Source organism: Anomaloglossus baeobatrachus, chromosome 5 (assembly GCF_048569485.1).
Source record: "Anomaloglossus baeobatrachus isolate aAnoBae1 chromosome 5, aAnoBae1.hap1, whole genome shotgun sequence".
NCBI classification, from domain to species: domain Eukaryota; kingdom Metazoa; phylum Chordata; class Amphibia; order Anura; family Aromobatidae; genus Anomaloglossus; species Anomaloglossus baeobatrachus.
The window spans coordinates 307,351,053-307,369,195 of record NC_134357.1 but is presented as its reverse complement, the minus strand read 5'-3'; the positions used below and the strand labels follow the sequence as shown (position 1 = coordinate 307,369,195).

General features: G+C 52.1%; 1 protein-coding gene across 2 annotated transcripts in view; it reads right to left on the bottom strand.

Moving 5' to 3' along the window:
• The window catches only part of USP36 (ubiquitin specific peptidase 36), a 164,509-nt gene that overhangs the window by 107,171 nt on the left and 39,195 nt on the right, over positions 1 to 18,143 (bottom strand). For both annotated transcript variants that reach the window (XM_075349682.1, XM_075349683.1), the window contains exon 8: positions 4,150 to 4,232. In XM_075349682.1, coding sequence (XP_075205797.1) covers positions 4,150 to 4,232 — 83 coding nt within the window. The remainder of the gene's footprint in view (positions 1 to 4,149; positions 4,233 to 18,143) is intronic.

Below are 18,143 nucleotides of genomic sequence, written 5' to 3'. Positions count from 1 at the left end.
CTGACAGACTCGCGTCTGTCGTGACCACTGCCCAGGATGGGGGCAGGAATGATCTTCCCTGCGATAATGAGGTGGGAAGAAGCCACCATAGCAGAGAATCCTTGGCCGTCTGAGAAAGGGAGACTTTCCTGTCTAGGGAAGTTGTCTTCCCGTCCCATTGGCGGAGAATGTCCCATTGAAGTGGACGCAGATGAAACTGCGCGAACGGGACTGCCTCCATTGCTGCCACCATCTTCCCTAGGAAGTGCATGAGGCGCCTTAAGGGGTGCGACTGACCCTGAAGGAGAGACTGCACCCCTGTCTGTAGAGACCGCTGCTTGTCCAGCGGAAGCTTCACTATCGCTGAGAGAGTATGAAACTCCATGCCAAGATACGTTAGTGATTGAGTCGGTGCCAGGTTTGACTTTGAAAAGTTGATGATCCACCCGAAAGTCTGGAGAGTCTCCAGCGCAACATTCAGGCTGTGTTGGCATGCCTCTTGAGAGGGTGCTTTGACAAGTAGATCGTCCAAGTAAGGGATCACCGAGTGTCCCTGAGAATGCAAGACTGCTACCACTGCCGCCATGACCTTGGTGAAAACCCGTGGGGCTGTCGCCAGACCAAATGGCAGAGCTACGAACTGGAGATGGTCGTCTCCTATCACGAAACGTAGAAACGTTGGTGCTCTGTAGCAATCGGCACGTGGAGATAAGCATCTTTGATGTCTATTGATGCAAGGAAATCTCCTTGAGACATTGAGGCAATGACAGAGCGGAGGGATTCCATCCGGAACCGCCTGGCGTTCACATGCTTGTTGAGCAGCTTTAGGTCCAGAACAGGACGGAACGAGCCGTCCTTTTTTGGAACCACGAAGAGATTGGAGTAAAAACCTTGCCCTTGTTCCTGCAGAGGAACAGGGATCACCACTCCTTCTGCTCTTAGTGAGCACACCGCCTGCAGAAGGGCATTTGCTCGGTCGGGATGTGGGGAGGTTCTGAAGAACCGAGGGGGAGGATGAGAACTGAATTCTATCCTGTACCCGTGAGACAAAATGTCTGCTACCCACCGGTCTTTGACCTGTGGCAGCCAAATGTCGCAAAAGCGGGAGAGCCTGCCACCGACCGAGGATGCGGAGGGATGAGGCCGAAAGTCATGAGGCAGCCGCCTTGGAAGCGGTTCCTCCGGTTGTTTTCTTGGGGCGTGAATGAGCCCGCCAGGAATCTGAGTTCCTTTGCTCCTTCCGAGTCCCTTTGGACGAGGAGAATTGGGTCTTGCTGGAGCCTCGAAAGGACCGAAACCTCGACTGCCACTTCCTCTGTTGAGGTTTGCTCGATCTGGGCTGGGGTAAGGAGGAGTCCTTACCCTTGGACTGTTTAATGATCTCAGCCAATTGCTCACCAAACAGTCTGTCTCCAGATAGTGGCAAGCTGGTTAAACATTTCTTGGAAGCAGAATCTGCTTTCCATTCCTTTAACCACAAGGCTCTGCGCAAAACCACAGAGTTGGCAGACGCCATTGAGGTACGGCTCGTAGAGTCCAGGACAGCGTTGATAGCGTAAGTCGCAAACGCAGACATTTGCGAGGTTAGGGACGCTACTCGCGGCACTGCTGGACGTATGATAGAGTCCACCTGTGCCAGGCCAGCTGAAATAGCTTGGAGTGCCCACACGGCCGCGAATGCTGGAGCAAACGACGCGCCGATAGCTTCATAGACAGACTTTAACCAAAGGTCCATCTGTCTGTCATTGGCATCTTTAAGTGAAGCCCCATCTTCCACTGCAACTATGGATCTAGCCGCAAGCCTCGCTTAGGCTGCCTGGGACTGTCATCCGAGTCAGAGTCTTCAGCCTGTGATGCCTGGGACCCCCTTGAAGTACGGATTAGTTCCAACTGAGGGGGACCGGGGAGCATAGACACAGCAGTGTCCATGGTCTGAGAAACTGGCCTGGACTGCAAGGTTTCCAGGATTTTTGTCATAGTCACAGACATCTTATCAGCAAAAACTGCAAATTCTGTCCCCGTCACCGGGGCAGGGTTCACAGGCGTCTCTGCCTGGGCCACTACTACCATAGACTCTGGCTGACGAAGTGGCACAGGGACCGAACATTGCACACAATGGGGGTCATTGGAACCTGCCGGTAGATTAGCCCCACATGCGGCACAAGCAGTGCGTACCGCCTGTGCCTTGGCACCCTTGCGTTTTGCGGATGACATGTTGTTGTCTCCTCAGAGCAATGAGGGTATAAGCCAAGAAGCGACTGTACAGTGCAATATAAATATATATGGTACAGGGAAAAAATGCACCAAATAACACTGTGGCACTAGTGGGGCCAGCACTTATGTGCAGCTTACCGCCCGCATAAACGCGGGTGTGCGGTCGCCAGAGTCCCTTGTCTGAGTCCCCCAGAGCCTGTGTCCGTTCTCCAGCCAGACTGCATGCAGGAATGGCTGCCGGCGTCCTGTGGAGAGGGGCGGGCCCTGGGCGAGACCAAGAGCGGGAAACTTGCGTCCCCACTGTGCCCAGTGAGAGGGCTGGAGCATGTAAATAAGGCTCCAGCCCTCGGCGCTGAATAAACGTACAGCGTCTCTCCCTTGCCCTGATTGACAGGGTGGGGGCGGGAACGAAGCAGAGCTAGGCCGCAAAAGCCGGGGACTAGATTTATGAGCGCTGCCGCCGTAAAAGCGCGGGCAGCGCGAGTCCCCGGCGCACTACAAGTCCCAGCGGCGCCGCCGCTCCCGGAGCGGCCGGCGCGGTAGTTCCCAAGACATAAAATCACTCAGCTACGCTGCAGTGACTCTAACCCAAGCGCGCAGCGCTAGTGCCCCCGGCGCACTAGCACACCCAGCAAGCCTGGAGTGTGCGTGGCCTGTCTGTGCGGGGACACAGAGTACCTGAACGTTGCAGGGCCTTGTCCCTGACTGTACTCAGCTCCTCCAGCAGGGTCTCTGGGTCTGTGGATGGAGCTCGGCCTCAGGGTTTGGGGGCCGGTAAGATCCCACTTCCACAGAGCCCCTCAGGGGGATGAGGAAGGAAAGCAGCATGTGGGCTCCAGCCTCCGTACCCGCAATGGGTACCTCAACCTTACAAACCGCAAGTGGGGTGAGAAGGGAGCATGCTGGGGGCCCTATATGGGCCCTCTTTTCTTCCATCCGATAGAGTCAGCAGCTACTGCTGACTAAACAGTGGAGCTATGCGTGGATGTCTGACCTCCTTCGCACAAAGCAGAAAACTGGTGAGCCAGTGATCCCACTGGGGGTGTATAGCCAGAAGGGGAGGGGCCTTACACTTTTTAGTGTAATTGCTTTGTGTGGCCTCCGGAGGCAGTGCTATACACCCAATCGTCTGGGTCTCCCAATGGAGCGCCGAAGAAAAAAACGGAAAGCGAAAAATCGGCCGGTCGTGAAGGGGTTAACACCAGGGTCTCTACTCATATTGATCAGGGGGAGATGATCACTGATACAGACAGTCACATGAGATCCAGATTGGAGGCACCATGTGATGGCCGTATAGCGGCTCACTAAATTAACAGAGGAGCGATCACACGACCAACCCATTTACAAACTAGTATTCCTGTGCATTTGGGTAATGCAAGCAATAAGACAGTTTCCTACTTTTATAATTTTCAGCTGATAGAATTTTTTCTTGGCCCCATTTAAGACAATGCTACAGCTCAGGTCTTCGAGTTTTCCTCAGTCCTAATCAGACCGAAGACAAAAATCGCAGCATACTGTGATTGTCAGAGAGCAGTGTCACTTGCAGCCATACAAGTCTATGGGTGCAAAGGAAACATCAGACTGCATTCGGAAGTCATCCAAGTGCAGTTCGGTATATGCACAGGCTGACAATGGAGAACATGGTGAGATTAATCCCTCCCCCTCCTCCGCAGCAGCTGTGATCCAATCGCAAGATCGGATCAAAGTCACATGACACTCATCTCACGCAGCAGAACAGGATCCGGGGGTTATTAGCATAAGGAATTAGTTGCTCTCGCAACCAATGCCATACGCTAATGTGACCCCAGCCTTATAGTGTGAATGCCTTTAGTCATTCAGGAAAAATTTCATAAATATCCTGAGCATTGTAAACCTATGTTGACTAAAAGTGCTACACAAAATGTACACTTCTATAGGGATGTTGCTAATAAAGCCAACCATTTAAAGATTTCTTACTTTGCACACATGTAGGCATTTTCTCCACTTAAAATGTCAGATCTTACAAACAACTCCAAGGCTCGAATTATGTTTGCAGAATGCTGTAAAGAAAAAAAAAACAGGTTTGTTTTATACTTATATTCTAGATCTCTCACAATAAGAATAACTGCAACATGCTAAACTATACAAAACATCCCGTGTACATCTGTACAGAATGGAGGGGATTATTACTGTCAAGTCCAAATCTACCCTTAGTAGCAAAGTAGAAAGTGCTCCAGAGTTGACACTGTGGCCCATACATTTGGCCCATCTTGCCAGACATATCAGATGCTGCTCTTCCCTGAGCCACCTGCTGTTTGGCTTACTTTACACCAATATTTGGTTTCACTTTCCAAAACTGAAATAACTGTGGTAAAGAGCTGAAATTGTCCAAAAGACTAAAACTGATACAAGACAGATTTTATTTTTTGTGGGAATTGAAACAGCATTCATGTCCATTTAGATTAATAAATCTCATTCAATGTCTTTAAATCCAATTACTCATGTTATGATGCAGCCATGATAACCATTTACCTACTCTTAAGCACCCCATACTTACTGCCTGCCAAACCATAGTTTGGCTGACAGCTACTATCTCACCCGACTCTCCCACGCACCAAGCGCTCACCATATCCTCTATGAGGGAGCTGCTGCTAGACATCTCTAGCAACTGCTTATCTCTTTAATAGCAAAAGGATTTGTCAATACGAACTCGGACATGCAGGGTCCTTAACTCTCCTGCTAATCATCTGTCCGTACACATTAAACTGCCAAACCCATCAATGTTGACGATGTTAGTCTAAAGCAACGGTGCACAGCCACATTCAACCAGCGATATCCTTCGGTGTGGTTATCAAGCATCTACATAATGTCTGATCACATGTATTTTCCATGTCATAGAGAAGAAGATCAGTGCAAAGCATAGAGAAGGTCAGTGCAAAGCACCATAGGCACAGTTAATTCTCAATGGGGTGCTGTGTGGTCATTTCCGGACCAGCCATATTTTATCAGTCTTGACTCCTATAGCGTACAAAGGAGCAGATGAGGTGGAAAAGTGCTACTATATTCATTGTATTTTATGGCAGAAAGGATACCCTCTCCTGCTTCAGAGTCTGGCATATGCTACAGTGTATGATCTCTTCCTTGCTAAGCCCGCACCCATGAGAAGGGTACCTCTACCGTCTCTATAGGAGGAAGCCCTATAAATGGAACCAGCACCTATTACATGCTTATGGCACATCTTCTAAATATGTAGTAAAATGTCTGAGAAGATGATTTTAGGTAATATAGCAGCAGTGTTGGTTCGATCTGCAAATGTGGCCCTCAAACCTAAAAGGTTTTTTTTTGCGTGAGAGGGAGTGGGGCCTTCAATGCCAATCTAAAGTATTATTCTAGGGGAGAAGAAGGGAATTTTGTTTACTTACCGTAAATTCCTTTTCTTCTAGCTCCTATTGGGAGACCCAGACAATTGGGTGTATAGCTTCTGCCTCCAGAGGCCACACAAAGTATTACACTTTAAAAAGTGTAACCCCTCCCCTCTGCTATACACCCTCCCGTGCATCACGGGCTCCTCAGTTTTGGTGCAAAAGCAGGAAGGAGGAAACTTATAAATTGGTCTAAGGCTATGTGCGCACTAGAAATGTGAAGTTTCTCAAGAAAATTTCTTGAGAAACTTCTGCCAGTGAAAGATTTCCGGACCTGCGGAAAAAATCCGCACCAAATCCGCATGCGTTTTTGCCGCGGATTTGCCGCGAATTTGCCGCGGATTTACCGCGGATTTACCGCAGGTTTGTCCCTGCAATAAATAATAAAGATAATCGATAGACAGATAATGGATAGAGGGAAAGATGGATAGATGAATAGATAGATAGATAGAGGGATAGATAGATGAATAGATAGATAGAGGGATAGATAGATGAATAGATAGATAGAGGGATAGATGGATAGATAGATAGATAGATAGATAGATAGAGGGATAAATAGATAGATAGATAGATAGATAGATAGATAGATAGATAGAGGGATAGATAGATAGATGAGAAAAACCTATATAATGTTCCACCTCCCTGCATTTTCTAAGCTGGCACCCTTTAGTGACTTTCATGTGGCACTTAGGCTACTTTCACACCTCCGGTTTTTGCTATGCGGCACAATCCGGCACTTTGCATGAAAATCGCAACCGGTTTTTTTTGCTGCCGGTTGCGATTTTCCTGCATAGACTTTAATTAGTGCCGCATTGTGCCGCATGGCCTTGCGTTCCGTCCGTTTTTTGCCGCATGCGGCAGATGTAGCCGATGCGGCGGCCGGATGGAACGTTGCCTGGCACGTTTTTTCGTGCGGCAAAAAAAAAACGCATCGCGCCGCATTCGGCCGATGCGGCACATTTTTCAATACATGCCTATGGCGGCCGGATGCGGCGCGATGCGGCAATAACCGTATCCGGCCGCCGCATGCGGTTTTTGCCACTGCGCATGCTCAGTAGCATGCCGCAAGCGGCAAAAACCGGACTGGCCGCAAAGGAAAAACCTATGCAAAGGATGCGGTGTTTTCACCGCATCCGTTGCATAGCTTGCACAGCCGGATTGAGCCGCAGAGCTCAAGCCGGATGTGTGAAAGTAGCCTAAAGGGTGCTTAGCCTTGTATTTAGCCATAAAATAAATAAATAATTAAAAAAAAATGACGTGAGGTCCCCCCATTTTTTGTAGCCAGCTAGGGTAAAGCAGACGGCTGCAGCCTGCAGACCACCGCTGGCAGCTTCACCTTGGCTGATAATCCAAAACAATGGGCACCCCACGCTGTTATTTTAAATTATATAAATAATTTAAAACAAAAAACGTGGGGTCCCCCCCATATTGGATCACCAGCCAAGGTAAAGCGGACAGCTGGGGTCTGATATTCTCAGACTAGGGAGGTCCACTGTTATTGGACACTCCCCAGCCTAAAAATAGCAGGCCGCAGCCGCCCCAGAAGTGGCGCATCCATTAGACGTGCCAATCCTGGCGCTTTGCCCCAGCTCATCCCGCGCCCTGGTGCGTTGGCAAACGGGGTAATATATGGGGTTGATGCCAGATGTGTAATGTCACCTGGCATCAAGCCCTGGGGTTGGTGAGGTCAGGCGTCTATCAGATACCCGACATCACCAACCCAGTCAGTAATAATTAAAAAATGGACAACAAAAAAGAAGGGAATTTTGTTACTTACCGTAAATTCCTTTTCTTCTAGCTCTTATTGGGAGACCCAGACGATTGGGGTATAGCTACTGCCCTCCGGAGGCCACACAAAGCACTACACTAAAAAGTGCAAGGCCCCTCCCCTTCTGGCTATACCCCCCCGTGGTATCACGGGTACTCCAGTTTTAGTGCCAAAGCAAGAAGGAGGAAGCCAATAACTGGTTTAAACAAATTAACTCCGAGAAACATCGGAGAACTGAAAAAACCGTTCAACATGAACAACATGTGTACCCGCAAACAACAAAAAAATCCCGAAGGACAACAGGGCGGGTGCTGGGTCTCCCAATAAGAGCTAGAAGAAAAGGAATTTACGGTAAGTAACAAAATTCCCTTCTTCTTCAGCGCTCTATTGGGAGACCCAGACGATTGGGACGTCCAAAAGCTGTCCCTGGGTGGGTAAAGAAATACCTCATGTTAGAGCTGCAAAAAACAGCCCTCCCCTACGGGGATGTCACTGCCGCCTGCAGGACTCTTCTACCTAAGCTGGCATCCGCCGAAGCATAGGTATGCACCTGATAATGCTTGGTGAAAGTGTGCAGACTGGACCAGGTTGCTGCCTGGCACACCTGTTGAGCCGAAGCCTGGTGACGTAATGCCCAGGACGCACCCACGGCTCTGGTTGAGTGGGCTTTTAGCCCTGAAGGAACCGGAAGCCCCGCAGAGCGGTAGGCCTCTAGAATTGGTTCTTTGATCCATCGAGCCAGGGTGGCTTTAGAAGCCTGCAATCCCTTGCGCGGACCAGCGACAAGGACAAAAAGTGCATCGGAACGGCGTATGGGCGCCGTTCGGGAGATGTAGATTCTGAGTGCTCTCACCAGATCTAGCAAACGTAAGTCCTTTTCATACCGGTGAACCGGATGAGGGTAAAAGGAAGGCAAGGATATATCCTGATTAAGATGAAACGAGGATACGACCTTAGGGAGAAACTCCGGAATGGGGCGCAGCACTACCTTGTCCTGGTGGAACACCAGGAAAGGAGCCTTGGATGACAAAGCTGCCAGCTCAGACACTCGCCGAAGCGATGTGATCGCGACAAGAAACGCCACTTTCTGTGACAGTCGAGAAAAGGAAACGTCCTTTAGAGGCTCGAAGGGCGGCTTTTGCAGAGCAACAAGTACTCTGTTCAGATCCCATGGATCTAACGGCCGCTTGTACGGGGGCACAATATGACAGACCCCCTGTAGGAACGTGCGCACCTTAGGAAGACGTGCTAGACGCTTCTGAAAAAACACAGACAGTGCCGAGACTTGCCCTTTAAGGGAACTGAGCGACAAGCCCTTTTCCAACCCCGATTGCAGGAAGGAAAGAAAGGTGGGCAATGCAAATGGCCAAGGGGATACTCTCTGTGCAGAGCACCAAGATAAGAAAATCTTCCACGTCCTGTGGTAGATCTTAGCAGACGTTGACTTCCTAGCCTGTCTCATTGTGGCTACGACTCCTTGAGATAATCCTGCAGACGCTAGGATCCAGGACTCAATGGCCACACAGTCAGGTTCAGGGCCGCAGAATTCTGATGGAAAAACGGCCCTTGGGACAGTAAGTCTGGTCGGTCTGGCAGTGACCACGGTCGACCGACCGTGAGATGCCACAGATCCGGATACCACGATCTCCTCGGCCAGTCTGGGGCGACGAGTATGACGCGGCTGCAATCGGATCTGATCTTGCGTAACACTCTGGGCAAGAGTGCCAGAGGTGGGAAGACGTATGGGAGCCGGAACTGCGACCAATCTTGAACTAATGCGTCTGCCGCCAGAGCTCTTTGATCGCGCGACCTCGCCATGAATGCCGGGACCTTGTTGTTGTGCCGGGACGCCATAAGGTCGACGTCCGGCACTCCCCATCGGCGACAGATTTCCTGAAACACGTCCGGGTGAAGGGACCATTCCCCTGCGTCCATGCCCTGGCGACTGAGGAAGTCTGCTTCCCAGTTTTCTACGCCGGGGATGTGAACTGCGGATATGGTGGAGGCCGTGGCTTCCACCCACATCAGAATCCGCCGGACTTCCTGGAAGGCTTGCCGACTGCGTGTCCCCCCTTGGTGGTTGATGTATGCCACCGCTGTGGAGTTGTCCGACTGAATTCGGATCTGCCTTCCTTCCAGCCACTGCTGGAAGGCTAGTAGGGCAAGATACACTGCTCTGATTTCCAGAACATTGATCTGAAGGGTGGACTCCTGCGGAGTCCACGTCCCCTGAGCCCTGTGGTGGAGAAACACTGCTCCCCACCCTGACAGACTCGCATCTGTCGTGACCACTGCCCAGGATGGGGGCAGGAAGGATCTTCCCTGAGACAATGAGGTGGGAAGGAGCCACCATTGTAGAGAGTCCTTGGCCGTCTGGGAAAGAGAGACTTTCCTGTCCAGGGACGTTGACTTCCCGTCCCATTGGCGGAGAATGTCCCATTGAAGTGGGCGCAGATGAAACTGCGCAAAGGGAACTGCTTCCATGGCTGCCACCATCTTCCCGAGGAAGTGCATGAGGCGCCGTAAGGGGTGCGACTGGCCCTGAAGGAGGGATTGCACCCCTGTCTGTAGTGACCGCTGCTTGTTCAGCGGAAGCTTCACTCTCGCTGCTCGAGTATGGAACTCCATGCCAAGATACGTTAGTGACTGTGTCGGAGACAGATTCGACTTTGGAAAGTTGATGATCCATCCAAACGTCTGTAGAGTCTCCAGTGTAGCATGTAGACTGAGTTGGCATGCCTCTTGAGAGGGTGCCTTGACAAGTAGATCGTCTAGGTAAGGGATCACCGAGTGTCCCTGAGAGTGCAAGACTGCTACCACTGCCGCCATGACCTTGGTGAAAACCCGTGGGGCTGTCGCCAGACCGAATGGCAGAGCTACGAACTGAAGATGTTCGTTTCCTATCACAAAACGTAGAAAACGTTGATGTTCTGTAGCAATTGGCACGTGGAGATAAGCATCTTTGATGTCTATTGAGGCAAGGAAGTCTCCTTGAGACATTGAGGCCACGACAGAGCGGAGGGTTTCCATCCGGAACCGCCTGGCGTGCACATGTTTGTTGAGCAGCTTTAGATCCAGAACAGGACGGAACGAGCCGTCCTTTTTTGGAACCACAAAGAGATTGGAGTAAAACCCTCGCCCTTGTTCCTGAGGCGGTACAGGAACCACTACTCCTTCCGCTCTTAGGGAGTCCACCGCCTGCAGCAGGGCATCTGCTCGGTCTGGATGTGGGGAGGTTCTGAAGAACCGAGCTGGAGGACGAGAACTGAACTCGATTCTGTACCCGCGCGACAAAATGTCTGTCACCCACCGGTCTTTGACCTGTGACATCCAAATGACGGAAAAGCGGGAGAGCCTGCCCCCGACCGGAGATGCGGAGGGGGGGAGCTGGAAGTCATGAGGTGGCCGCTTTGGAAGCGGTTCCTCCATTTGCTTTCTTGGGGCGCGCGTGAGCCCGCCAGGAATCTGAGCTTCTTTGCGTCCTCTGAGTCCCTTTGGACGAGGAGAATTGTGTCTTGCCCGAACCTCGAAAGGACTGAAACCTCTGCTGCCACTTTTTCTGCTGAGGTTTGCTTGTTCTGGGCTGGGGTAAAGAAGAGTCTTTACCCTTGGACTGTTTAATGATGTCAGCCAATGGTTCGCCAAACAGTCTATCTCTAGATAAAGGCAGGCTGGTTAAACATTTTTTGGAACCAGCATCTGCTTTCCAGTCCTTTAACCACAAGGCTCTGCGCAAAACTACCGAATTGGCGGACGCCATTGAGGTGCGGCTGGTAGATTCTAGGACCGCATTGATAGCGTAAGACGCGAACATCTGCGAGGTAAGGGACGCCACTTGCGGCACCGCTGGATGTAAGATAGCATCCACTTTTGCTAAACCAGCTGAAATAGCTTGGAGTGCCCATACGGCTGCGAATGCTGGAGCAAACGACGCGCCGATAGCTTCATAGACAGATTTTAACCAAAGGTCCATCTGTCTGTCATTGGCATCCTTAAGTGAAGCGCCATCCTCCACTGCAACTATGGATCTAGCTGCAAGTTTGGAAATCGGGGGGTCAACTTTTGGACACTGGGTCCAGCGCTTGACCACATCAGGGGGAAAAGGAAAACGTGTATCCTTAGAACGTTTAGAGAAACGCCTTTCTGGATGAGCGTCGTGTTTCTGGATTGACTCTCTGAAGTCAGAGTGATCCAAGAAAGCACTTAATTTACGCTTGGGATAGAGGAAACGAAACTTCTCCTGCTCTGCAGCTGCCTCCTCTGCTGAAGGGGCTGGGGGAGAAATATCTAACAGTCTATTGATGGCTGAGATAAGATCGTTTACCATGGCGTCCCCATCCGGGGTATCCAGATTGAGAGGGGTTCCAGGATAAGACTCCTGATCACTCTCATCAGACGCATCACAGGGCGACTGATTGCGCTGAGACCCTGAGCAGTGTGATGACGTTGAGGGTCTTTCCCAGCGAGCTCGCTTAGGGTGGCTGGGGCTATCATCTGAGTCATAATACTCAGCCTGTGAAGCCGGGGACCCCCTTGCAGTCTGGATTAAATCCAACTGAGGGGGATTAGAGGACAGAGACCTCGCCGTGTCCATAGACTGAGCCCCAGGCATGGATTGCAAAGTTTCAAGGATTTTTGCCATAGTCACAGACATATTATCCGCAAAAACTGCAAAGTCTGTCCCTGACACCGGGGCAGGACTTACAGGCGTCTCAGCCTGGGTCACTATCTCTCCTGACTCCGGCTGGCGAAGCAGCACCGGATCTGAGCATTGCACACAATGGGGGTCCTTGGAGCCTGCTGGTAGAGCAGCCCCACATGCAGCACACGCAGTGTACACAGCCCTAGCCTTGGCAGCCTTGCGTTTTGCGGATGACATGTTGCTGCCTCCTCAGAGCGATCTGGGTATACAGCCAGGAAGCGACCTCACAGTGCAAGCAATAAGGAAATATATATATGTCCAGTGACACAGTACACTAATACACACTGAGGCACTAGAGGGGCCAGCTGAAAAGCCGCTTACCGCCCGCTTAAGAGCGGGTGTGTGATCTCCAAAGCCCCCTAGTCCAGGTCTCCCAGAGCCTTGCGTCCTTCCTCCAGCCAGACATGCATGTAATGGCTGCCGGCGTCCTGAGAGAGGAGGGGGGGCGGGCCCTGGGCGTTCCTGGCTAAGAGCGGGAAGCCTGCTTCCCTCTGTGCCTAGTGAGAGGGCTGGAGCATGTAAATCAGGCTCCAGCCCTCGTCGCTGCCGTGAAACAGCGTCTCTCCCCTACCCTGATTGACAGGGTGGGGGCGGGAACGAATCGGAGCTGCCGGCGTCCTAGGCCGCAAAAGCCGGGGACTAGATTTATAAACGCCACCGCCGTAAAAGCGCGGTCGGCGTGTCCCCGGCGAACTAAAAGTCACAGCAGCGCCGCCGGTCCAGCGGGGGTCGGCGCTGCGTTCCCACACACAGAAAAAAGTCCCCCAGTTAAACTGTAGGAACACTAGCTCTAGCGTTACGGTCCCCGGCGCACTACAACACCCAGCCAGCCCGGAGTGTGTCTGTGCCTGCCGGGGACACAGAGTACCTGTATGATGCAGGGCCATGTCCCTGATGGTACTCCTGCTCGGCATCCACCAGGTTCTATGGGTCTGTGGATGGAGCCCGGCGTCAGAGCTTTGAGGCCGGCAGGATCCCACTTCCACAGAGCCCTACAAGGGGATGTGGAAGGAAAACAGCATGTGGGGCTCCAGCCTCTGTACCAGCAATAGGTACCTCAACCTTACAACACCATCAACGGGTGAGAAGGGAGCATGCTGGGGGCCCTATATGGGCCCTCTTTTCTTCCATCCGAAATAGTCAGCAGCTACTGCTGACTAAAATCTGTGGAGCTATGCGTGGATGTCTGACCTCCTTCGCACAAAGCTTGAAAACTGGAGTACCCGTGATACCACGGGGGGGTATAGCCAGAAGGGGAGGGGCCTTGCACTTTTTAGTGTAGTGCTTTGTGTGGCCTCCGGAGGGCAGTAGCTATACCCCAATCGTCTGGGTCTCCCAATAGAGCGCTGAAGAAAGTTTTATTTGAAAAAACACTCCCCAAAACATTCCCTCTTTAACCAATTTATTGAAAAGAGCACAATCAATTCCACGTCCGGCGTAATCCAATAAGGGGGGGGGGCACGGCGATCCATACCATAGTCGCTGTCCCAGTCAATGAAAAACAGAATGTTCCCCATTGGCTGGGAGAGCAATGCAGTGACCTGAGCTAACATCAATAGGTCAGCTCAGGTCACTGCAGGGGATGACGAGCGCTGCCATCAGGAGCATAGATGAGATCATTACCTTCTGTGATCATCTCCTGTACTGCTGACGTCAGCGCTGTCACTGACTTATTGCGAGAGCCCGTGACGTCACCGCTAGTGACAGTCTCGGGCCGCTCGCGAGTCGGCCCTAGACAGCAGTGACAGCGCTGACGTCAGGAGGCAGGAGATCGTCACAGCAGGTAATGATCTCACCTCCTGACAGCAGCGATCGTCATCCCCGCGGCTCCCAGCACTGCAGGATGTCCATGTCTGCCTGCGCTGCCGTGTGACAGGCTGCTGACACTGCGAGCAGACACTGATACCCTGCAATGCAGGCAGCCGCGAGGCCGGAGCAGGACACAGACTGCACAGACACCTGGAGGTCGCACGGAAGTGCTTCTGTGCGGCGTCCAGGGAGTGCGACGTGTGTTTCCTCTGCTCCTCTTCCTGGCATAATGACATCGCTTCCTGCAAAACCGCAGGCAGCGATGGGCATTACCGCAGGTAAATCGCGGCTATTCCGGTGGTATACCGCACATCATTGCTACCTGCGGAATACCCCCGGAATACCCCCGGTACCTGCGGAAATTAATGGACATGCACATTTTCTCAAGAAAGTTTCTCGAGAAAATTTTCTCAAGAAATTTTCTTGAGAAAAATCCGCACAGTGCGCACAGCTATTTTTTTTTCTCATTGAATTTCATGGGAAATGTCTGCACAAAGATTGCAGACATTTCTCAAGAAATTTCCGGGGCAAATCCGCGGGTAAATCCGCGGGAAAAACGGTCTAGTGCGCACATAGCCTAAGGTAAATTCAATCCGAAGGATGTTCGGAGAACTGAAACCATGAACCAAAAGAACAATTCAACATGAACAACATGTGTACACAAAAGAACAACAGCCCGAAGGGAATAGGGGCGGGTGCTGGGTCTCCCAATAGGAGCTAGAAGAAAAGGAATTTACGGTAAGTAAACAAAATTCCCTTCTTTGTCGCTCCATTGGGAGACCCAGACAATTGGGATGTCCAAAAGCAATCCCTGGGTGGGTAAAAGAATACCTCGATAAACACACCTGCCGAGCCGTAGCCTGGTGTCGCAATGCCCAGGACACCGACGGCTCTGGTAGAATGGGCCTTCAGCCCTGCAGGAATCGGAAGCCCAAAAGAACGGTATGCTTCAAGAATCGGTTCCTTGATTCACCGAGCCAAGGTTGACTTGAAAACCTGAAATCCCTTACTCTGGTCCGCGATAAGGACAAGAGCGCATCAGACCGGCGCAGGGGCGTCGTGCGAGAAATGTAGAGCCGGAGTGCTCTCTCCAGATCTAATAAATGCAAATCCTTTTCACATTGGTGAACTGGATGCGGACCCAAAGAGGGTAAGACGAAACGGGGATACCTTAGGGAGAAAGGCCGGGACCGGACGTAGAACCACCCTATCCTGGTGAAACACCAGGAAGGGGGCCTTGCATGACAGCGCTGCCAGCTGAGATACTCTTGGTTTCCTGGCCTGTCTCATGGTGGCAATGACATCTGGAGATATCCCTGATGATGCTAGGAGCCACCACACAGTGAGGATTAGAGCCGTAGAATTCAGAAGGAAATATGGCCCTTAAGGCAGCAAGTCTGGTCGGCCTGGGAGAGTCCACGGTTGACCCACCGTGAGGTGCCACAGATCCGGGTACCACGATCACCTCGGCCAGTCTGGAGCAACGAGGATGGCGCGGCGACAGTCTGACCTGATCTTGCGTAACACTCTGGGCAGTAGTGCCAGAGGAGGAAATACATAAGGCAGTCGAAACTGCGACCAGTCGTGAACTAGCGCGTCTGCCGCCAGAGCTCTGTGATCCTTGGACCGAGCCATGAATGCCGGGACTTTGTTGTAGTGCTGAGACGCCATTAGATCGACGTCCGGCGTTCCCCAACGGCAACAGATCTCTAGAAACACGTGCGGGTGAAGACCATTCCCCTGCGTCCATGCCCTGGCGACTGAGAAAATTCTGCTTCCCAGTTTTCTACGCCCGGGATGTGAACTGCGGAGATGTTGGAGGCTGTGGCTTCCGCCCACAGCCGAATCCGCCGAACTGCTCGGAAGGCTTGACGACTGCGTGTGCCGCCCTGGTGGTTGATGTACGCAACTGCCTTGGCGTTGTCCGACTGAATTCGGATCTGCCTGCCGTCCAGCTACCGCTGGAACACCTTTAGGGCTAGATCCACTGCCCTTATCTCAAGAACATTGAACCGAGGGGAGGACTCTGTCGGAGTCCAGGTTCCCTGAGCCGAGTGGTGGAGGAAGAACGCTCCCCACCCTGACAGACTCGCGTCCGTCGTGACCCCAGCCCCGGCTGGGGGCCGGAATGATTTTTCCTTCGCCCAGGAAGTGGAAAGAAGACACCACTGAACAGAGGTTTTGCTGCAAGGGAAAGAGAGACGTTCTTGTCTAGGGACGTCGACCTCCTGTCCCATTTGCGGTGTCCGATAGAATCGGATGCAGACGAAACTGCGCAAGGGAACTGCCTCCCTTGCTGCCACCATCTTCCTGGGACAGTGCATGAGGCGCCTCAAGGGGTGACTGGGCCCGAAGGAGAGATTGCACCCCTGTCTGTAGTGAACGCTGACTATGCAGCGGAAGCTTCACTATCGCTGAGAGAGTATAAAACTCCATCGCGAGATAAGTCAGTGATTGGGTCGGTGTCAGATTTGACCTTGGAATTTTGATGATCCACCCGAACCCCTGGAGAGTCTCCAGAGAAAAAGGTCAGGTTGTGTTGACATGCCACCCAGGAGGGTGTCTTGACTAGAGGATCGTCTAGGTAAGTGATCACCGAGTGGCCCTGTAGGACCGCCACCACTGCTGCCATGACCTTGGTGAAGGCCCGTGGGGCTGTCGCCAGGCCGAATGGCAGTGCCACGAACTGAAGGTGTTCATCCCTGATGGCGAAACGCAGAAAGCGTTGAAGCTCGGGTGCGATCGGCACATGGAGATAAGCATCCTTGATGTCAATTGATGCTAGGAAGTCTCCTTGTGACATCGAGGCTTCAGAGTGTTCACCGCCTGAAAAAGTGCATCGGCTCACTCGGGGGGCGGAGATGTTCTGAAGAAACGAGTCGGAGGACGAGAGCAGAGCTGTATCCTGTAACCGTGAGACAGAATGTCTCTCACCCATCGGTCTTGGACTGGGGCAAGGACGAGACTGTCTAGTAACTTCATCCAATTGCTCGCCAAACAAACGGTCGCCAGAAAATGGCAAACCGGTTAAGAACTTCTTGGAAGCAGAGCCTGCCTTCCATTCACGTAGCCACATGGCCCTGCAGACTGCCACTGAATTGGTGTATGCTACCGCTGTACGGCTCGCAGAGTCCAGGAACGGCGTTCATGGCGTAGAACGAAAAAAACCTACGCCTGAGAAGTGAAGGACACAACCTGCGTGGCAGAGGTATGTGCAACCGCAATAATCTCAGCCAGAGAAGCTGAGATAGCTTGGAGTGCCCTCACGGCTGCGAAGGCTGGAGCAAAAGATGCGACTATGGCTTCATAGATGGATTTCATCATAAGCTTTATTTGCCTGTCAGTGGCATTCGCGAGAGATGGACATCTGCCCCTAATACTACGGATCTAGCCGCCAGCCTAGAGACTGGAGGATCCACCCTGTGACACTGAGCCCAACCCTTAAGCACGTCAGGGGGGAAAAGGGTAACGCGTGTCAATAAGGCGCTTAGTAAGCGCTTGTCCGTCAAGTTCTGTGCTACTGGACGGCCCCTCTGGAGTTAGAGTGATCGAAACACGCACTCCTGATGAAGTCGGGGAAGGTTCCCAGCGGGCCCGCTTAGCCTATCATAGGCCGCGGTCCGTGATGGAGTTCTCACCGTGGGATCTGGGTGTTACCCCAGGATGTTGTACCGACCCAGAGGGGACCCGGGAGCAATGAACTCACAGCTCCCTGTCCCTGTGTTATCGGTCTGGACTGCAAGGCTTCCAGTATCTTAGCAGACCCTCTGTCCATAGACTTAGTCCTGTTATGTGAAAGCTATTCAGAGATTTGCTGATTCCATCATGCAAACTCTGTCGCTGTCATCTGTGCAGTGCCTGTAATATAGCCGCACAAGAGGTACCGGGTGTCAAATAAGCCAGTGCCTTGGCACCCTTACTCTTTAAGAGCAGACAACAGCATGTCGTCCGCAGAGTAATCAGTGAGGGTATACAGCCAAAAGCAAATAATGCTGCCGAACAGTGAGATCATATACCATATAAATAAACATATATATATACACTGCGGCACCAAGGGGGGGACAGCACCTGAAAAAAACTGGTGCCCCCCAGTGCTCAGTGAGGGGGAAGGAGGATACCAACGTATGCTCCAGCCCTCCCTGCCGACGTCCAGTCGGCCGTCCCGTCGTTACCCCTGACTGGCAGGCCCGAGAACAGGAGTATATGGCACTAGGCCGTAAGAGCCAGGGACTAAATTTAAAAACGCGGCCGGCAAACATGGCGCGGTCGG